Below are 23,444 nucleotides of genomic sequence, written 5' to 3' on the forward strand. Positions count from 1 at the left end.
CAACAACTTACAAGCATATTTAAAGTGGCCCTAGTAAGGGAACCTCTATTTGACAATGTCATTTAAAATTATAATTTACTGCTCGGGACGCCTGGGTGGCTCAGTCGGTTAAGCGTCTGCCTTCGGCTCAGGTCATGATCCCAGGGTCCTGGGATCGAGTCCCGCATCGGGCTCCCTGCTCCGCGGGGAGCCTGCTTCTCCCTCTGCCTCTGTCTCTCTCTCTGTCTCTCATGAATAAATAAATAAAATCTTTAAAAAAAAAAAAAAAAAGAAGAATAAAAAAAATAATAAAATAAAATAAAATAAAATTATAATTTACTGCTCTTAGAGCTTTACCAGAAATAGTCAATAAAAATGAGATGAACACAAGTGTCTTTGACCAACTAAATCCTAATGATAAGCTTAAGTTGTCCCCCCATTTAGGAATAGTTCTTTAGTGGAACTTGCATCAATCTAGGAAAGGAAGTTCATAATTATGTCTTGATATCGCAAGTACCCACCCAGATCTGATTCTCTCACCTGTAAACTGTAAACACAGTGCTTTATACCACCGGGTGACACTGATACAGACAAACTACCTAATATTATAATCTGAATATATGTCAATGGTCAACCAATACACATTTCGTATCAACTATGCCCCTGCCCTCAAGGATTACATTCTAAAGAGGAGCTAATCAATAAACATATAAACATAACAATAACATCCAATGAAAAGATTAAATATGGGAATAGTACTGATGTGGTGGAAGCTGTTGCTTTAGTTTAATTGGTTGAGGCCACTCTATATGCAAACGTACTTCCTTAGACTGGCCTATCTTGACCATTCTAAATAGCAGACCACTCTACTAGAGACCTGGTAGCCATGCAAAGACTTTATGAAAGAGTATTCCAAGTAGAAGGAAAGGCAAAGGCAAAAAATTCTTGAGACCAAAATGAACTTCATGTGTTCGTGAGATAAGAATGAAAAAGGGGTGCCTGGGTGGCTCAGTCAGTTGGGCGTTTGCTTTCGGCTCAGGTCATGATCCCAGAGTCCTGGGATCAAGAGCCCCTCAAGAGTCCCGCATCAGGCCCCCCGCTCAGTGGGGAGCCTGCCTCTCCTTCTCCCTCTGCCCCTCCCTGCCCCCTCCTAGTGTGCTCTCTCTCGATCTCTCTCAAATAAGGAATGAAGGAAGGAAGGAAGGAAGGAAGGAAGGAAGGAAGGAAGGAAGGAAGGAAAAGGCCAACATGGCTTAGTATGGTGAACGAAGAGGAAATAAAAGGCATAAAGATTAAAGGTCAGGGGTCCAGGTCATATAGGACACTGTAAGGCACAGTAAGGAATTTAGATTTTATTCAGTGAGAACCAGTGAAGATTTCAAGCCATGAACTAAAGTAAGACTCTGGACGGTCACTTTGGCTACTTCGTGAATAAAAGACTTTTATGAGGCAAAAAGTGTCAGACAGACCTGTATGTAGGCTGCTGTAATCATCTGGGCAAGAGACCAGGGTGGCAAGAATGAATGATGAGAAATGTAGATGACCGGGAGTCACCGGATTAGAAGTAGTACCTATGAAATCTTACTGGTGGACTCTTTGTGAGGTATGAGCAACTGGGTGGATATTTGTGCTACATACTGAGATGGGCATGTATTATTTTAAAATATTTTATTTATTTATTTGAGAGAGAGAGAGAGAAACAGAGAGAGCGCAAGCAGGAGGAGGGGCAAAGGGAAAGGGAGAAGAAGACTCCCCACTGAGCAGGGAGCCGGATGTGGGACTGGATCCCAGGACTCTGAGATCATGATCTGAGCTGAAGGCAGATGCCTAACAGACTGAGCCACCCAGGCGCCTGATGGGCATGTATTTTTAAGTATTTTGTGTGTTAGGGGTAAACAGACTTATGAGCTGAAACCAACAGTAATGTTCTGGACTGGTAAAATGTGAATGCTTAATTGATTTACAAGTAGAAAAGCTTAATGGGCATTTAGCTCCATGAGGCCAGAGCTCAGGGGCAAAGTCTGGGCTAGAGATTGAAATATGAACATTGTCAATGCAGAAATAGTTAAAGCCATGGAACTGAATGAGATGACCCATGGAGAGAAGGCCCAGGATGGAGCTCTGGGGCACCTGAATGTTAGCAGCCTGATGGAATAAACAGTCCCAGAAAAGGCAACTGAGAAAGACTGAGCGGTCAGCAGGAGAGAAACCATGCAAATGTCACCACACTGAAGCCTAGAGATGAAAGTGTTTCAAGTATGATGTCAAGTCAGAAGAGGACCCTGGAATGGGTGCAGGCAAGATGCAGCTCCCTGGTGGCCTTCAGGGAAGGCCCTTCGGTGGAGTAGGGGTTACAAACCAATTGGACCATTTAGCTCCACCACTGGGCATCTTCATTAAGACCAGCTTTGTATTTATATTTTCATTTATTCATGAAATATGAACTATCTGGGGCCACTTTCTCCAATATCTTTGCTCATATATGCTCAAAAGAAGTAAACCAAATGGACAAATATTGCACAAAAGATCTTCAAAATATCGCAAGATCGCCTTTCTTAAACTGGACATTACAAAATGCAGTTATCTGCCATCACTACATTTCTTTCTAACACATGATTATTCCTCTCATATCCAGAAGAACCAATCATTTACCAGCAAAACAGTAAAAACAATTTATTGTAGCAGGTGATCTGACTTGCCATATCAAAAACTCAAAGTAGTTTTTAAAAACTAACTCTAACTATAGCAGTCTGATTCAGTAACTTCTAATGCCATGCCAATTTCCTTTAACTTCTAGAACTCTGTCTTCACCAAATAGCGACTGAAAAAGGGTGGTTATCCAACTATACGTTTTGATAAAATCACCTTGGGTGCTTATAAACACAGGTTGTAAAGGCACCCCCAAATGGGGTCTGGGTTAGGAGGTCAGGCTGTTATTGTTTTTAAAGTTACCTTCTTAAAAAGCCACCATGGAAATTCTGACAGAGAGTCCATGCGTCGTACATTACAAAATAATGACGTGTAAGTTTAGGACAGAATAACATATGCAACAGCAAATCCTTGGAAAAATCATTTTTGCCCAAGCCCCAACCAAGTATTAGACTTGCTATTTCTTGTAGCTCTCATGGTCCTAGATTCTTTGGTAACTGCCAAGTACCCCTTATGTGCTTAGTTAAATTTAGTTCAAACATCCAAAATCGTGATCTTTATTTTTCTCATACAGTATGTGTCCATGTCTGCTTAAGTACATGTTTATACAATGCTAGATTTAAAATATTATATATCTGTAGAGCAGCCTTACAAAACTAATACCACCACCCTTGAATATGCATTCATAAACTCAGAAAATTCTTTTAAATAGTTAAGGTCTCGGACAAGGACTCACCTGCATTTCTGCAACTTGAATGTTTTCAATGAATGTGGATAAGCTGATGTCAAAAGACCTATTTCAACAACTGAACTTGCACTGTATGTGTTTTTTAAGGAGTATAAATAAATCCTCATTTATCATTTTCTGCTGAATTTACACCTACATAAGGCTGGAAATTACATTTCCAAGAGGCTTCCCATTCACCATTGCGTAAGAGCAGTTTCCTGATTATGTGGAAAACCCTTTAAGATTTTCTCTAAAAATTTATTGAAGGCTGGGCAGAGAGTTTCAAGAAAAGGGGAAATAAGACAAGTGATCACGTTTAATATTTTAAATGAAGGAACAGGTAAACCACAGCAGAGGAAAAAGAGGTGGAGAGGGAAGGACAGTGATGATATGAAATTGTTTGAAATAAGAAACGAAATCAAGAATTAAAAATAGAATTACATTTTCTGTTTGGCAATACACAAACAACGCTAAGTGCACTTCATAAATTTTACTATTGTTGCTCTAAGTAATATTACCATAAATCACATTAGCAGTGTACTCGGCATTTTTTAAAAGCAAAAAGGATTGAGACCGTCAATAAGTTTCAACAGCTCTGTTACCTCTGAAGAGGGTGGAGGAGAAATGATCACAAGCTTTCAGTGGACCTAAAAGCCCAGGTCCAAGGCCCCCCACCCCTGCTACCCCTCTCCCTCCAGTGTCATTGCAACACAGAGCATCATTCTGCCAGGAATTAGAAACTGTTCACTGTTGCTTTCCTGATGCTCTTACCTGATGTGCGAGGGGAGAAGGCTGTTTGCCCCTTTTCTCATCGCGGACAGGGAAAAGAGACTTCAAGAGCTTTGGCATCTGTGGCACAAAGGATTTTACTGGATTCAAGTAGGAGGCCGCGAGGCTACTAAGTCCTGTCAACAATATTGAAAGGAAAAGAGATCAAATGGAAACAACAATGTAGACATTTTCTCTCCCATAAATTTGCCAAATTTCATTTGTAGTGAATCTAATAATATAAATTCTTTTTTTTTTTTAAAGATTTTTAAAAATTTATTTATTTGACAGAGAGATAGCACAAGTAGGCAGAGCGGCAGGCAGAGGGAAAGGGAGAAGCAAGCTCTCCGCCGAGCAGGGAGCCCAATGTGGGGCTCGATCCCAGCAGCCTGGGATCACGACCTGAGCTGAAGGCAGACGCCCAACCAACTGAGCCACCCAGGCACCCCTAATAATATAAATTCTTAAAAAGTACCCTTAAAAAATGTTAGAAAAACATAGTATTATCATAGCTACCCTCAAACACAATGTTGTTTCCTTTTTCCAATTAAATAACAGCAATTAGGGTATTTCTAAAACATTCTAATATCCAATGTTCCTATTAGTATCAGAAGGGTAATCTAACCCCAGTCCTCGTCACTAATTGGTTCACATACTAACTTCTGCCCTAGAATAAGATGGGGTTTTTCATTTTTAAATCACATAGCTGATGACACACATGTATAGCTCTCTATCTAGACTTTAAACTCTTTGAAGTCAGGGACTATGTCTTCTACAACTTTAGTTTTTCATATCTACTTATTGAATAAAGATGATGAAATGGACCTTTTAGAAAAAGGGTGATGTTTGGGTTGTTTTCACAAGAAAGGGATTGATGCCCTGAACCAACCTGCTCTAAATTACCAAAGGCTGGGATCAGACATGCAGACAATGCCTATGATAGAAGATTTCTTTCCTATTAGTGAATAAAACTAAATTTCTAGGGAAATGTAATCTAAAACTCCTAAGTGATAAAACACTGTATCCACATAACACTTTAAAAAGAACAAGCAAGTCAACCTGAGAATTTGTGTGTGATACTGTCTGAACAGAAACACACAACCACCCGCATGCCTCTACCCCACACTGACCCCTGAAATGACTCCAAGTTCATCGGTAATACAGTTGGTACATGGACCCATACAGTTCCAAGGCTTGTATATTTTACATAAAGTAGTACAATAGTGACTCTAAGTAGACTGTGAAAGGGTAAGGATTTTTATAATCATGAGAGCAATCATTAAAAACATAAAGCAAAGAGATAACTCTAAATGCCAAGAGATATGTTAAAACTGAGTTCAAAAAAGTCAATTAATTTACAAGGCAAAAGTAGGAAAGAGAAAAACAAAACAAACAAACAGAAATAAGTTTGAGATGAATAAAGAGCCAGAAGAACATAATCATCAAAATGTTGGGGGAAAAAAAAAAGGAGTTCTATATACAATTAATTAATTCTACACTAAGGATGACCCCTAATTAAATAAAGATCTAGCCAATAATCTATCAAAGGCTGCATATATCATAAAGAGAGACAATCAAAAAAAAAGAGAGAGCATCAGACATGATGTGTCTTCTGAGGTAAACACACAAAACTACGCTTTCATTTATTCTACCTCCCACCCCTCCCTCAAACTGGCCTGAATCTGTTCAAGACCATGGAGCTAATCACCAATTCACAGGAAATATGGTAGACAGAGAACCATGTTTAAAAAACCTCATGGGGATATAACCAGCAAAAGTAAGAACATACAGAGTCTACCATACAAAGACAGTCTCTTCAACATATACAATGCATGGGGGAAATAGATAGAGAGGAACATATACATTAAACAACTCAAGACACATACCAACTCATCACAATATATGAACCTTATAGTTGGATTTTCACTCAAAATAACTAAAAAATATTTTTGATCCAACTGGAGAAATATAAATACTGACTAGATGTTTGATGACATCTAGCACTTATTTTTAAATTTTCTTAAGAGCAAAATATTATTTGGGGGTATTGCTTTAGAGATACATGTACAAATACAGATGAAATGATATCTGGGATTTGCTTCAAATTAATCATAAGAGGGTGTAGAGAAGCAGCAGGAGCAGAGATAAATCAGACTGGTGATGAACTGATCATTCTGAAGGGAGGGGGTACTTGAGGGCACATTGTGTTACTCTTTATACTCTTGTATGTTTGATATATACCATAAATACCATAGTAAAAGAATTCTTCCAACGTGAAAGCAAAATAAAAACTTAAACATATAAAAGAAAGGGTCTGTCACTAACAGACGACTGCTAAATGCACTGATGATGAATATAATTCACAAAAAAGAAACTAAACTCAGAAGAACAAAGTGAGATGCAAGAAGCAACAATGAGCAAAGCAAAGTGGTAAATATGTAAATCAAGTAAGCATTAGTTACAAATTTTTTAAATTAAATTTTATTTTTTTATTATTATTTTTTTTTAAGTAGGCTCTATGCCCAGTGTGGAGCCCAACTTGGGATCGGAACTCACAACCCTGAGATCAAGACCTGAGCTGAGATCAAGAGAGTCAGACGCTTAACCAAATGAGCCACCCAGGCACCACTATTACAAACTTTTTAAAAGATTTTATTTATTTATTTATTTATTTGAGAGAGAGAGAGAGAGGAAGAGTGAGAGAGAGAGAGGAAGAGTGAGAGGGAGAGAGAATCTGAAGCAGACTTCACACTAAGCACAGAGCCCTACTCAGGCTCGATCCCATGACCACAAGATCATGACCTGAGCCAAAACCAAGAGTCAGACGCTTAACTGACTGAGCCACCCAGGCACCCCACAAATTTTTTTTTAAAACAACAAATTTGGGGCACCTGGGTGGCTTAATTGGCTAAGCCTCCAATTTGTGATCTTGGCTCACGATCTCAGGGTCGTGAGATGGAGCCCCACGTTGGGCTCCACACCCAGCTTAAGACTCTCTCTCCCTCTTCCCCTCCCGGCCCCGCCACTGGCATGCATACATGCATGCTCTCTTTCTCTCAAAAAAAAAAAAAAAATTACAGAACTTTAAAACAAGGTGGCACTCTATGACCCAGTAATTTCACTCCTAGGTACTAACTCAAGAGAAATGTTCACAAAATGACTTGTATAAGAACAAACTTTATTCATAGTAACCAAAAACTAGAAACAAACTAAATGTCCACAAACAGAAGAACTAATTAAAAATTATGATAAACTCAACTGTATAAGTGAAGTTTTTCTCAACAATAAAAAATAAATTACTGAAAGATGCAATGGTATGGAGATGTAAACAGAAATGATAAATAAAAGAAGCCAAACATAAAGAGAGTATATACGGTATGATTCCATTTGTATGAAATTGTAGAACAGGCAATACTAATCTGAAAGGATAGAAATCAGAACATTGGCTGATTGTGGACAGTAACTGGAGTCATATAAATCTTGTATATCTTGACTGGGATATAAGTTACACGGGTAAATACAATGGTCAAAACTCATTAACTATGACCCACCGTCAAGGAAAAAAGCAGTCAAGAGAAATAAACCATGACATGGCCCAGATGCTGGATTTAGCAGATAAAGACTTTAAAGCAGCTTTTATACACAGGTCCAAGGAAGTAAAGAAGAATCTGATCTTAACAAATGTACAGGTAGAGAATATCAGCAGAGAAATTAAAACTTTAAAAGCAGCAGCAAGTAGAAATTCTAGAACTGAAAAGAAGAATAACTGAAATAAAATATTCTCTGGATGTGCTTAACAGAAGGTTGAAAATGGGAGGAGAAATTATGCAACCAGAAGAAACAAGAATAAGATAAAAAGATGAAAAATAAAAATTTTTTAAAATCAGAGCTTCTGTGACCTGTAGGGTAATATTAAGCAATCTAACATGTGTGTAATTTGATTCTCAGAAGAGGAGAAAGAGAGGAATGGCCAGGGGGAATAATTTAATGAAATAATAACTGAACATTTCCTAAATTTGTTGAAAACTTAACTTACAGATCCAAGAACATCAATGAAATGCAAGCAAGGTAAGTGCAAAGAAAACTATACCTAAGAATATCATAGTCCAACAAAAATAGAGAAAGCTATGAAAGCAAACAAACTAACAGAGTAAACAGACACATATTACATGTAGGGAAAAGAGACACAAATGATGACTGATTCTCAGCATAAAAGGAATCTAAAAGATAACATAAGATCTTTGAAATGCTGCTAGTGGAAAAATCCTTCCAAAAAAAGTGAAATAAAGATAATCCCAAAAGGGGAAAGCACTCTTTTCTAAGACAACTGCACAATAACTAATACTACAGCATATTCTTTGGGATAAAGAAAAATGATATCAGATAAATATAAGACTTCAGGGAGGACTGGCTAGTGCCAGAAATAATTAATATGAAGAAAAATATAAAAGATTATCTATAGTCTCTTAATTTCCTTAAAAGATAGTGGCTGTTTTAAAGCAAAAAGAGTGGGGCACCTGGGTGGCTCAGTTGGTTAAGCATCTGCCTTCGGGTCAGGTCATGATCTCAGGGACCTGGGATCGAGCCCTGCATCAGGCTCCCTGCTCGGCCAGGAGCCTGCTTCTCCCTCTCCCTCTGCCCACCTCCCCCCCTGCCAGCTTGTGATCTCTCTCTTTCTCTCTGTGTCAAATAAATAAATAAAATCTTTAAAAAAATAATAGTAATAAAGCAAAAAAGAGTAACTTTGTAAAAAGTGTTCATAATGTCTGTAAAAGATATAACAAAAATAGTACAAAATAAGGGGGGATTGGGAACAGGCAAAAAGAATTATACAAGGTTCTAATATTTGTGCAGTGGGAAGTGATATATTATTAATTCTAAGTAGACTATGATAAATTAAGAATCCATACTACAGTCCTTGAGCAAAGACTTTAATAAATAAACAAATACAGAAATACCAAAAAGCTAGAAATGGAAATAAAATTAAATACTAAAAAATATTTTTCAATTAACCCGAAAGAAAGCAAAAAAGAAGTTACAGTGGAGAAAAAAATAGAAAGGCCAAAGAGAAACCAACAGCAATTCAAAGACATAACAATAATAATATTAGATGTAAAAGAACTAAACATGCCAATTAAAAGACAGAAATTGTCAGGCTAGATAAAAATAAAGTTACACCTAACTATATGCTGTCTACAAGACAATCACTTTTAATTTAAAGAACAAATACAGGCCAAAATTTAAAAGACTGAGAAAAAGATACACCATTCACACAATAAGCAAAAGACAGTTGATGTGGCTATATTAATCAGGTAAGACAGATTTCAAAGGAAGAGAATTCTAGAAATACAAAGGGACAGTCATAATGATAGAAATACCGCTTTATCGGGAAAAAATAACAATCCTAAATACATATATACTTAAGAGAGTTCCTAAAAGAATGATGCAAAAACAGATCTGATAAAGGGAAAAACAGGTAATTTTCATGATCAGATCTGGAGATTTAATGTCCTCTGTCTCAGTGATTGATAGAACAAATAGAAAAAAAAAAATCAGTATAACAGAATATTTAAAGAACAGATTTGAACAAGGTTATCAACCACCTTGACCTAACTGACATATACAGAACACTATGCCCCCAAACAGAATAGGTTCTTCTCAAGCATGCATAGAATGTTTACCAACATAGAACACAGGCTCAAAAACATTCCAAAAGACTGAAATATTAAAGAGTCTTTCAGATCATGATGAAATTAAATAAGCAATCAATTAATAAAAAGAAGTTCCCCGCCCATCCCAGACATATGAAAACGAATTAACATGCTATTCCAATAACCCATGGGTCAAAGAATAAATCAGAGGGAAATTAGAAAATATTTTGAATAGAATGAAAATGAAAGCACCACATTCCAAAATTTGTGAAATGCAGAAAGAAACAGAGATCAATGAAACAGAAAATAAACAATAAAGAAAGTAAGACCAGATTTGGTCCTGGGAGAAGACTGAGAACACTAAAACATGTCTCAAAAGTAGTCAAGAAAACCAGAAAGAAAACAAAAATTATCAAAAATAAAAAGAAGGGGCGCCTGGGTGGTCATGATCATGACCTCAGGTCATGATCCCAGGGTCCTGGGATGGAGTCCCACGTCAGGCTCCCTGCTCAGCGAGGAGTCTGCTTCTCCCTCTCCCTCTGCCTTTCTCCCTGGCTTGTGTTCTCTCTCTTTAAAATAAATAAATAAAATCTTTAAAAAAACTTTTTTTTCCTTAAAAAAAATAAATAAAATAAATAAATAAAAAGAAGGAACATCACAACGGATCCTACAAACACTAAAAGGGCAATAGGGAACATTATAACATTTATTGAAATAAATGTTAAAGTTTAGATGAAACAGAAAATTCCCTGAAAAACATAATTTATGAAAACTGACTCATAAGGAAACATAAAAAGTTTTAAAAAAACCCTGTATTAAAGAAATTAAAGTCATAATTTAAAAGTTTCCCAAAGAGAAAATTCCAGGCCCAGATAGTGTCACGGGTGAATCCTGTCAAACATTTAAGGAAGAAGCAATACTAAGTATATAAAATCTTCCAGAAAAAAAGATGGTAAGTAAATATTTCCCAAGTCATTTCATGAGGCCAACATAATCATGATACCAAAATCTAACACATTATTATGAAAAAGGAAAGTAGATATTCATCACAGTACATATACACAAAAATCCTTTACGAAATATTAGCAAACAGACTCAAGCACATATAAAGGATAACACATCATGATCAGGTGGTATTTATCAGAAGGATGCAATATAAATTCAACATTCAAAAATCAGTGTAACTCAACATGTTCATGTTAAGACAAAAAAGGGAAAAAATCAGATGACATTAACTAGTAGTCAATAGTTACATGGTAGGAAATCCTGACTTAAACTATTTCTGAAAGGCACTCAAATTTCATGACAGTGATTGACAAATGAAAATATAACTTACCTGGGTCAGGAGAATGGTTATTTGGGGGACAGTCAGAGAGGGATGGGGCAACTGGAGCTATTCCTCTGGAAACTGCAGTTTGCGATACATCCTGTTGACTCTCCCACCGGCCCTGTTAAGGACAAAAACAGCAGTTTTTATTCAACTGAATCAGTTAACAGAAAAACCTAAAATTATTTAAGAAAAACCTGTCATACATTACTAAAGCCTTATTCCCTTTACAAGACATGGCAGATTTGACTGTTTAAATACCTTTCTTCTTATACTTTTCATCTTCCTAGTGTTAATTTCCCAAATACTAATAATACCTCACATTTGGATATTCCCTCAGTTCACAATCTGAAGTCTCCTCAGTTCTGTCCTAACATTCTTTTCTATACATCATGTTGCTTCCCATGAACTATGGCTATATGAAGACATTCCTTTTGAAATCGTTCCTTACGTTCTGCCTCGTAGGCTATTTCTGCTCTTCTGCCTCAAAATATTCTCTCGCTTCAGATTCTCAACTGAAACTGAGGAACAACCCTCACACTGTGGGCTGTCTCTTCTCTCTTCTCCAGGGTGTATCTTTCTATCCATTCAAATACCAGTAGTTCATGAAAGTAAAAATTCTAGAACAGTGTATTACCAAGGCTCTTGTTTTCCACAGATATTAAAGAGAAGTTCCAGTTAAGCACAAATCAAGTAATCACAAGTTCCTAATAATGGAAGTCTCTGGATTAACAAGTTTTATTGTACTCTCAACTTATTTTATAAATTCCCGTTGAAGAGATTTCATTGCATTATACAAGAACAACGCCAGTTGGGTGATGGATTAATTAACCAATCCAGAATGGGTGGTGAGCCACAAAAATGGTGATATCATCAATGCACTCTTAACATTAGTCCCATCTGGTAAAGAAATAAACCCCAACCAAATGTTACAAGTACAAAACCTAGTAATGGAGATGAGATTGCCAGTCTTCTAAAAGCTTTAAGTTCCCCTTTGATCCTTTAATAATCACTCTGACTTCTTTTTCATCAGAGTTAAATAATAGTATTTTATATTAGTTTAAGCTGGTATTCCCCAGATGAGTGACCCTAACGACGTTTGAGTTTTCCTTAGTAATCGCCTGCAAAGCGAGTTTTCACTGCTCCTGAAGATGGATCCTTAGTAATCGCCCGCAAAGCGAGTTTTCACTGCTCCTCAAGATGGATGGAGGTGAAAAGGCCCCTACGGTTTCAGATATATATTGGAAACCTATCTGCTTTTAGCAGCAACCTAAGTACTGATCATAAAATCAATAAACCTTAAGTGATCTGGCTCCTGTTTACCTCCGAGAATGCCACTTTTCCCTAGGAACCCTCTCAGCACTTGATATTTAAAAAAAGAAAAAAAAAATGGTATGATGTCTTAGCATTAGGAAGCCAGGAAACAAAACAGGCATGAAGAGATGATTAGGGAAACCATGAACTCTGAAAGACTTCACTGTAGGAGCATTTGTGTTACTATGAATCACACACTGATTTACATACTTTAATGTTTCATTAATGTCTTTTGCATTTAAATTTAATTGTCTGTTTGGGAAGCCGCAGCTTTGTGTACTCTGGGACATCACAATCAGGTAACTGAACACTAAGGTCAATACTCTGGTGCTTCTCCGAGGAAGAAAAGCCTCATGCTTTGTTTACAGTGTTAAGCTCATGCAAGGTTGTTTTGAAGACAACTTACTTAATTTGAGAATAAATTTATTTTTCTATTTTCGATTTTTCGTTCTTGTTTGGCAGCTGACACAGTGGCACTCTGTCCCTTAGGGAAACTAAGTAGCTGATTTGGAGTCAGCACCTCAGCCATTTGGTGTATAATGGTCCAGTGACAGACAATGTAGGTGTCATCTCTTCCCCAAGGCACACTCGGGGCTCCACTAGCTTCCCGGGTAATATTTCCCAGCTGGTACTCCTACACACAGTGTTACTAACCAATCAGAATGGAAGCAGTAACTTTTACCGTCTCATATATGCAAATATCTCAAGTGAGAACATGTGAAAGGATGCACACAGTATACACATACTGCCTTAGCCAGACCACTAGCCCTGTCAGATGATGAAAAATGGAAACTCATTTCACTTCATCCATCCTACCTTAACCGTCATCTTAACCTTGAGGAATTCCACATGCTAACTGTTCCCAACCAAAGACAGGGACACAGAGTGTCTCAAATTGAGCTGGGAAAGAACAGACTCTGCTTCAGAGGGAACAACAAATTTGGATGATAAACTGGGTACAACGCTCCCTCCTCTTCCTTCTGACACCCACAGATCTCTGGGGAAATAGTTCACTGAAATCATTCACTTACTCTTTTTCTCCTGTAGTGCACGTCCATTCTCTTGCCAAAAATGAAACCTGTGGTTCAGTGTCTAACTACACACACTGCCCCTCAGGGACAAGGCAATTAGTGTTTTTCCAATAAATTTTACATCCCTGGCTGTTCCAGAGTTATTTTCCCTTTACTGAAATGTTGGGGGTGCGGGGGAGGGAAGGAAGCATCCCAGTTAAAGGTACTTCAGAGGGAGAGGAACTCAGGACAATGAATAAAAAGGACCTGGCCAAACACTGGACCCTTCTGCTCTCTTATGAGCTCAGTTCTCAAAGTGAAAAGATTATGATATGTATACAAATAGGCCTGGAATCTGAAAAGATAGATCTGTGATTTGTTTCTAACATTCTGCATGTCTACCAACTTCAGAATCAGCCAAGATGAGCAGATACAAGAGAGAAAACTCTGGCTTTGTTTTAGAGCCTTACTAGCTTCGTACTTATTAGGGATTATTTGTGCTAACAGCCTGAATTCCAAGAAATAAAACCCTATTTGAGATAGCAATTACTTGTAGCTGGCATCGTATGTAAAGACAAAATGGAACAGGGAAAACACGGGAGGCTCTCAGCTGACTTGAGAACATGCTTTGGTCTTCCTTGTGCACCTACAGGTCTTCTTTTACTGCTCTTCCCAGACACAAATACTTTGGATTTTCCAAATTAAAAAAAAAAAAATTTAAAAATTAAAAAAAAAAAGAGGTCTGCTTTTGATCAGGAAAGTGACAAAGAGGTAAAGAAAGAGAAGTGCCAGTAACATTTCAGGTCCAAAGGTGGCTTCTAATGCAACTAAAGAAGAAGTGACTCATATTTGGCTTCAGCCTTTACCTGTGCCACACTAAATAATTGCAGTTTTCAGGAAGGTGTTGTAGCCAAAGCACAAAAATCAGTTTTGTTAACTGAATATTCATTTAAGCTTTTAGATACTTTTAACTGCATCAAAAACTCCAATCAGAAGATAATAAACACAATATCTTACTAACTTATTAAAAAGTGTAATTCCATCTAAAATGGTTTTAGAAATAACAATATTTTTAACTTGACAGTGTTCCTTGCATTGCAAAAGGTCTCAATGCACAGCCAATTTTTAGATGGATAAGCAAACAATCTGCTGAGGATTAATTCTGCCGCTAAGTCCATCTTGGTAGACTGGTCATAAAAAGCTTGCTAAGTTTTCATTATATCTATTAAAAAATTGCCTTATAATGATGAAGAAATATCCACTAACAGTAAATAGCAACATCACTGCAATATTATATTATATATACATATATGTATATATATATTTTTTAAATTTCTCAGGGCTTATCAAGGTTAAGTATACTCTTAATCCTCTTTATCTATTTTACCCATCCCCCCACCCTCCTTCCCTCTGGCAATCACCGGTTTGTTCTCTGTATTTAAGAGTCTGGGTTTTTTGGTCACTTTTCCTTTGTTTGTTTCTTAAATTCCACATATGAGTAAAATCACATGGTATCTGTCTTTCTCTGACTTAGTTCACTTAGCATTATAACCTTTAGGTCCATCCATGTTGTTGCAATGGCAAAATTTCACTATTTTTTATAGCTGAGTAATATTCCATCGTATGTATGTGATTGTGTGTGTGTGTGTGTGTTATACACACACCCCACCTCTTCTTTATCATCTCTTGATGCCACTTGGGTTGCTTCCATATCTGGGCTATTGTAAATAATGTAATAAACATAGGGGTGCATATATCTTTTCGAATTAGTGTTTTTGTCTTCTTTGGGTAAATACCCAGTAGTAGAATTATTGGATCATATGGTAATTCTGTTTTTAAGATTCTGAGGCACCTCCATATTGTCTTCCACAGTCACTACACCAATTTCCATTCCCACAACAGTGCATGAGGGTTCCTTTTTCTTCATATCCTCAACAACACTTGATATTTCTTGTCTTTTTGATTTTAGCCATTCTGACAGGTGTAAAGTATTATCTCATTGTGGTTTTAATTTGCATTCCCCTGATGATTAGTGATGTTGAGCATCTTTTCATGTGTCTGTTGGCCATTTGTATGTCTTCTCTGGAAAATTGTCTATTCAGGTTCTCTGCCTGTTTTTATTTATTTTTTCCCCATATTCACACTCTGAATGTTTATTATTCAGACATAAAAAAATAAAATTGCCAACCCACATTGTTATTAAATAATACAGAGATGCGTTATTTTAAAACCACCATCATCTTTAATATATGGGTGTATTATTTAAAAAAATAAGAGGAGCACACACATATAGTCAATTGCTTAGAGATGGTTACTTCCTTTCAAAAATGGGGAGGAAAAGCTTTTTTTTTTATTTTATTATGTTATGTTAATCACCATACATTACATCATTAGTTTTAGATGTAGTGATCCATGATTCATTGTTTGTGTATAACACCCAGTGCTCCATGCAGTACGTGCCCTCTTTAATACCCATCACCAGGCTAACCCATCCCCCCACACCCCTCCCCTCTAGAACCCTCAGTTTGTTTCTCAGAGTCCATAGTCTCTCATGGTTCGTCTCCCCCTCCGATTTCCCCCCCTTCATTTTTCCCTTCCTACTATCTTCTTTTTTTAACATATAATGTATTATTTGTTTCAGAGGTACAGGTCTGTGATTCAACAGTCTTACACAAATCACAGCGCTCACCATATCTCTTGCCTGTTTTTAATCAGATTATTTGGTTTTTTTTGGTGTTGAGTTGTATAAGTTCTTTATATATTTTGAGTATTCACCCCTTAATGGATATTTGATTTGCAAATATCTTCTCTCACTTGCGGGTACCTGAGTGGCTCAGTTGGTTAAGCATCCAACTCTTGGTTTCAGCTCAGGTCATGATCTCAGGGTCATGAGATCAAGCTCCCCATCAGCCTCCGTGCTCAGTGTGGAGTCTGCTTAAGATTCTCTCTCTCCCTTTCCCTCTGCCCCTCCCCTCCCGCTTGCATTCTCTATCTCTAAAATAAATAAGTAAAATTTAAAAAAAAATATCTTCTCCCATTTGGTATGCTGCCTTTCTGTTTTTTTGACGGTTTGCTTCACTGTGCAAAAGCTTTGTATTTTGGTGTAGTCCCAATAGATTAGGGATATATCTTTAATTGAAAAGCCTATCAAGAATGCCTTTTTTAAATACTGATTCAAAGGGATACATGTACCCCAGTGTTTATAGCAGCTATCAACAATAGCCAAATTATGGGAAAAGCCGAAATGTCCATCAACTGATGAATGTATAAAGAAGATATGGGGTGTGTGGGTGTGTGTGTGTGTGTGTGTGTGTATACACACACAGAATGGAATATCACTCAGCCATCAAAAAAAAAGAAATCTTGCCATTTGCAACGACACAGATGGAACCAGAGAGTATTATGCTAAGTGAAATAAATCAGAGAAAGACAAGTACCATATGATTTCACTCATATGTGGAATTTAAGAAACAAAACAGATGAACATAGAGGGGGAAAAAAGAGAGAGGCAAACCATAAAACAGACTCTTAACCACAGAAAACAAACTGAGGGTTGCTAGAGGGGAGATGGCGGGGGATGGGCTAAAAGGGTGATGGGGATTAGGAGGGCACTTGTGATGAGCACTGGGTGTTGAATGTAAGTGATGAATCACTATATGGCACACCTGAAACTATTATTACATTGTATGTTAACTAACTGGAATTTAAATAAAAACTTGAGAGGGGGAAAAAATGATTTCTTTTAGGCCCTAAGGTGAATTTAGAAGTTGGGAGTAGTTCATCAAATTCAATTTATCTTTTTAAGATTAATTCGTCCATCAATTCAATCTTGGTGGAGCTCAGTAAAGCAATTCCAATTCTAATATGTAGTGAGCATAAGGGTGTGTAAAATATGGCTGGGCAAATTCCAAGTGTCATAAGCCAAACGAGGAGACTGTTTTTAGTAGTTCACCACTTCTTCTCACCTCAAGAGCCCTAATCCTATCAAACTCCATCCCTGCCTCCCTCCCACAGCTTTTAGTGTGGCCATAATACAACTGAAAATTAGGAGAGAAAGGGAGACGTGAATCTCTTCTGCGGCCTCTCCTGGCTTCTGAGCATTGTTTCAACGAACCTGAATGTTCCCATCTTACACAGGGGAAGACAGCACATCAAATTCTGTGGCTTATAATTCTGCTTTCATAATCAAGATCAGAGGGATAGACACATACATTAATGGACACAGAATCTCTAGAAATAGGCCCACACAAGTTTGCAAGGTAGATGTAACTAATATTCAATTATTCCAAAACACATTTTTCTAGCATTTTATGCATCATCAACTCTAGATTAAAATTATATTTCTGACTCTCTTGTGCATGAAATACTTTCAGGCAAAGAAACCAAGATGGTGCTGCTGAGAAGAGTTCTGTGATGTCAAAGGAATGCCCAAAGCACTTTTGCCATTTTACTCCTCTTTCCCTGTCCCATGCTTGAGAAAAGGACATCCTGCAAGTTCCCAAATATTTATTTGTATTATCTGCTTAATATGAATTAACTGCAACTCCTCATATTCCAGAGCCTTCTAAATTCACTAAGATGCCTTAGTTCCTGGGCTCTTTTGACAGATACTTTTACAGTCTTAGAAAAAGCAGCATGTGAAAGGAATCCTATATACTGACTACCAAAGTTATTTTTACAAAAGAATAAGAGCCAAGAAATTAGTACAGTGCCGAATTTAGTCATCTTATAAAAACTACATTTAAAAATTCATTCTTATTCTCAAGGTAAAAACAAGCATGATACAAGTTTTAGGTAGTAGGACAGTACTTATATCCCACTCATTAGGAAAACCTAATGGATTAATTACCTGTCCTTGGATCTCTGAAAACTGAAGAATGCAGGAAGTCCCCCAAAGAAAAGAAAAAAAAAGTCTCAGATTTTTCAAAACAATTTTCTTTACGATTTTGTGTACAAATTATTACAGATAAAGCAACTGGAGACCTTCTCAAACCACTACACATAAGGGAACAAAAACTTCTAGATACTTAAAAGAGTAGGGAATAAAATTTTTCAATTCTAATATATTTCTTTTGAAAAGGTGTTGAATTTTGACAAATGCTTTTTTTCTGCTCCTATTGAGATTTTCATACATACATGTTTTTAATTCTAATTAAAAAAAAAATAGGTAATTGGTTCCTATGATCCAAAAACCAAGTAATATAAAAAGGCATAGTGAGAAATCTACCTCTACCCCCACCTGTTCAGTTCCCCACATATTCCCACCCTCTCCCCAGGCAGATAAGTAATGGTATTAGCTTCTTATATATCCTTCTAGGGTTTCTTATGTTTATGTAAGCAATCTATAAACAGTCACACATACTTCTCTCCTGTCCACCTCCTTTTGTAATATAAATGGCAGCATACTATTCTGCACTTCATTATTTATCTATTTATGTATGTATGTATGTATGTATGTATGTATGTATGTATGTATGTATTTAAAGTAGGCTCCATGCCCAGTGTGGAGCCCAACACAGGGCTTGAACTCACGACCCTGAGAGCAAGACCTGAGCTGAGAACAAGTCAGACACTGGCGCCCCTCTGCACTTTTTTTTTTTTTAAGATTTATTTTTTAGAGGGGGTGGGGGAGGGGCAGAGGGAGAGACTCTTCAAGCAGACTCCCTGCTGAGAGGGGAGCCCAACTCAGGGCTCAGTCCCGTGACCCATGCGATCACGCCCTGAGCTGAAACCAAGTGTTGGATGCTCAACCAACCAAGCCACCCGGGCGCCCCTCTGCACTTCATTTTTAATCATCAAGTATATCCTGGTAATTTTTCCATATTGGTATCTAGAAGGTTCCTAATCATTTTTACAGCTGCATAGTATCCCATTTATTTATTTGTGTGTATGTGGGGGGGAGGGTGTGGCATGTGCCCAGAATAAGTGTATTTAACCAGACCAAACCAATGGACATTTAGTTTGTTTCCAAATCTTCCACCATTATAAACAACGTTTCAATGGACACTCTTGTACATATGTCATTTCACATGTATATAAGCACTGCTGCTGTCTCAAGGGGTTTTTAATAGGAATTTGATAATTTGTAGGTCAATTAGTTTAAGCACTACCTAGTTGAGGAATTCTTTTATGGGTAGTATTAAAAACACATTTTGAATACAAGGCAATGCTATATTTGAAAGTGTTTTTCTTTGTTTCATTTAAAGGCCACAGGGAGCAGGGGAATGGTTTTTTTCTCCCTAGTAAGAAAATATAATTTTAAGAATATATATTTTTCCTAAAAATCTTTTAAGATGCTCTGCTTTAGATGATAAAACTATTGAGGGAAGCCCTCCTCTGAAAATGGGGGAGCTACTCTGTACTCCCTTCTGAAGTAAGTCTGGAATCAAATACTCTTTCCTTCATATTCTTTTCACTTTGTTTTCTAGCATTACAGTTACAATCCTCTATCGCCGGAATTTCCTTACTCATTAAACAGGCCCATCCCATAAAAATCTTAGAACAGGTTTCCTCTACCTTTCTCCTTACTGAATAGCCAGAGGTCTCTAATTATGATATGTGGACATTCATTTAACCTAACGAGAAGTCAAGGGATGCCCATAGTGATGAGATGTTGCTAAAGCCCAGCTACACCTCGTAACATTTCAGGGCCCATGGACACCAGGAGTTCAAAAGGAGATAAAAATAATAGCTTCACAGCTGAATTGGGAGCAAAGTTAGTAATGGCAGGCTGGCACCTTCTGTTTTCCCTGACAATACTTCCAGAGGATTGGGAACTAATATGGTCGGGGAGGGGCAAGTAAGGCCAAGTTTTGAGGAAGACTGTGAACTGCTGCAATGGGGGGTGGGGGGGAGAGGGTATTTAACTTGTTTGTAGTGTATGACAACTCAAAATATACCCTGAAATAGAGTGGAGGGATCCATATCCTTGTTGCTGTGATGGCACCATGATATCAGTAAAACCTGAGAAGGTGAAAATCAGACTTTCCTCATCTTCACTAGGGTACTCCAAGAAATCAAGATGACTAAAAAAGGGAAGGTCCTGGTAGGTAACAAAAATATGTAATGTTACATTTACTCATTTAAAATGACATGTCCTGCTAAGTTGTCCCCAACCCTCCACAGAAATTGCCCTGTGAAAGGTCTCCAAGAAACTCTTTACTGTCACATCTGAAACAGTCTTTTGGTCCTCATCTTACAGTCTCTGAGGAAACTGTAAAGAGTCCTTCTTAAAACTTAAAAAGCCAGGCACCTGGGTGGCCCAGTTGGTTGAGCATCCGACTCTTGATTTCGGCTCAGGTCATGATCTCAGGGAGGAGTCTGCTTGGGCTTCTCTCTCTGCCTCTGCCCCTCCCCCTGCCCATGTGCACATGCGCTCTCTCTCTAAAATAATAAATAAAATCTTTGGGGAAAAAACCAAACAGCTTAAAAAGTCCTTTCTGGCCCAGTTTCCAAGCCACTCTCTGCTGAGTCTTCTAGCCAGCTTCTCCTCCGGCACATGCCCGTGAGTATTATTATGCCGACTAGCTCTGACTTTAGATCTAATCCCTCACTCCATTTCAAATATGCCCCCAGCTCCCCAATCTATCTTCAGCCCAGGCTTCCAGATCCTTCAACTGGCACAGATACCTCATGTCAAAAATGGAACTAAATCGTTTTCTTCCCCAAACCTGCCCCTCCTACAGTTCATCTCTCTATTCTGTCATCCAGAAGGGTACATGTCACCCTCATCTCCTTCTTCACCCAACCTTCCTGTCCATGGAGTTCCAGAGAGTCTATCTCCTTAATATACCTGATTTGCTCTCCCTCTCCCTCCCACTGCTGAATCTCCTCCCCACCTGATCTCTCCAACCTCGAATTACATCTTTTTTCACACTTTTGCTTTGATAACTGTATATATTTGTACTGTATACATTATTCTAATGTGATTTTATGGGCCACAGCCAGGAACCCAAGTCGAGTTTAGGTGGACTGTTAAAAAACACTTTCCAATTCAACTTTAACATGTCCTTCAGGGGCTACCTGCCTCCTCCATTACTCCTTGGTACATAATGTTAGAACCTCGACAATCAGGCCCCTTTTCCCTGGGTTCTACCCCCATGTACCCCTCTCCTTTAGTCACACTGCATGCAGTGTCATGAACATAGCAAGCTTGTTCATCCCTCCATGCTTCTATTCACAATGCTGCTTTTACTCCTTCCCCGCCTTGGAGGGAACTCATCAGTCTTTTGGCTTAGGGGGATTATCACCTCTCTGCAGCCTCTCCTGGTCTGTGAATAATGCCTTTAAAAGCGTCCACTCCCTCCTTTGGTCTCCTACTCTATCATATTTCTAGTATAGCACCTATGTTCCTTTATTCCATTTATTTGGTGTAAATGAAGCACAGTAATTTTCTTCCAAGTGATACTATTATTTTCTCTATTTAAACATAAGGAGATTGGGGGTAGATAGAAAATTTTGGCCACTTCTTTCGAGGAATTTATAATATAATTGAGAATTTGGATTAGATGTAGTTCCAAAAAAACCCACAAAAAGTCGTGTTTTTTTCTAATATATTTTCCTTATAATATTTCATTTATTTACACTGAAAAATAATGACACAATCAATTTCCCAAAAACTCTGCTTTGTTCTGGTAATCGAAACCTGTGCTGTGCTCATCAAGAACGGATCAAACCTATCGTTGGATCAGTATGAAGGAGTAGTACTTAGCACACTTTCAGAGACATGGTAGGGTGATCAGTAAATTAATGAGTTGGAGAGCAATTTATATGTCTATAAACACTGATATATACACATATGGCTCATTTTTAAGATATAGGTTACTAGGAGTTTGCCTGAAATAATGGGATATATACAGACATACATTTTTATGTATTTGAGGTAAACTCCTAGTAACCTAGATCTTAAGAATAAATCTAATTATTCATCAACTAATTGTTCTTTTTCTTAAATTTTTATAAGGAAAATTTCAAACATACAAAAACAGTAGAGAGTAACTAACAATAGTAGAAAGGGTAGTATAACAAATCCCATGTGGCTATAACCATTACCGTTAAATAGCCAATCTTCTTTTATCTATACCCCCATCATCCCCCGAGATTATTTTGAAACAAATCCCTGATAGCAGGCCATTTTATAAGACACTGTTCACTTTTACCCTCCTCAAGGGTTAAGATATCAACACAGAGCATTTTGCCCCAGTTAACAGTACCAACACCTAACCAGGTCTCTCCAAAAAATGTCAGGCACAAAACTGTGATATAGGACATCCAGTTACAACAATTTCGAGTATGATCCTTTTAAGTAAATGATAAAGAATTTATGCTTAAACCACTGCTAAATTGGGGAACACTACATTAACAATAAATTCCAGCTAACAGAAGTTCTGTTCCCTTATTTTAATTTCTTCTAGCAAATAATACTAACTTCCAGATAAAATCTTCCTATTCCTCACACATTTGCAATCATTATATCAATATTTTCCTATTAAAAATCTGATTTAAAGTTCCTTTTTTGATGCAAACAGGAAGAATATTTTATACAGAAATATGAACTCAAGCAATAAAATTGGCTTTTAACACTTAAAAAGTAGAGTAACAAGGTCTAATAAACCTTAATTTAACTGGCAGATAAAAAGAAATGAACTATAAACACTTTCCAATAAATTTCACATAGCCTAGAAGAGTAGGAGAAATTCTAGCATGCAAAACGAACATGTGATATTTGAGAAGAGGAAAGTTGAATGGGAAATTGGTCTAAGACTGACAGAAAAATATTTATAAACACCTACCTTATTGCTGCCTAGACTGTAGGTTGGAATAAGATCTTGTCGGCTGCCAGACAACTGAAGAAGAAATAAAAAGGGGATTAGTCCTTTAGGTGTGAAAGTATAGAAACCTACGGTCCTGGAAATACAAGAACTTGAAAACCAAATCAACGTAATGTTAGTCAGATGGTAGCAGAGATGTTGTCAAGACATTTGTAAATTAGGCTAGTGTGTACTTTGAGACATTATTAG

The 23,444-nt window shown here is 37.5% G+C and overlaps 1 protein-coding gene across 2 annotated transcripts in view; it reads right to left on the reverse strand.

The window, feature by feature from the left end:
• Positions 1-23,444, reverse strand: part of KIF13B (kinesin family member 13B) — a 200,012-nt gene that overhangs the window by 23,843 nt on the left and 152,725 nt on the right. For both annotated transcript variants that reach the window (XM_032389219.1, XM_032389218.1), the window contains exons 35-37: positions 23,217-23,270; positions 11,111-11,222; positions 4,127-4,260 (exon numbers count right to left, since the gene is read on the reverse strand). In XM_032389219.1, the coding sequence (XP_032245110.1) occupies positions 4,127-4,260; positions 11,111-11,222; positions 23,217-23,270 (300 nt within the window). The remainder of the gene's footprint in view (positions 1-4,126; positions 4,261-11,110; positions 11,223-23,216; positions 23,271-23,444) is intronic.

Source organism: Phoca vitulina, unplaced genomic scaffold (assembly GCF_004348235.1).
Source record: "Phoca vitulina isolate PV1807 unplaced genomic scaffold, GSC_HSeal_1.0 scaffold53, whole genome shotgun sequence".
NCBI classification, from domain to species: Eukaryota; Metazoa; Chordata; class Mammalia; order Carnivora; family Phocidae; genus Phoca; species Phoca vitulina.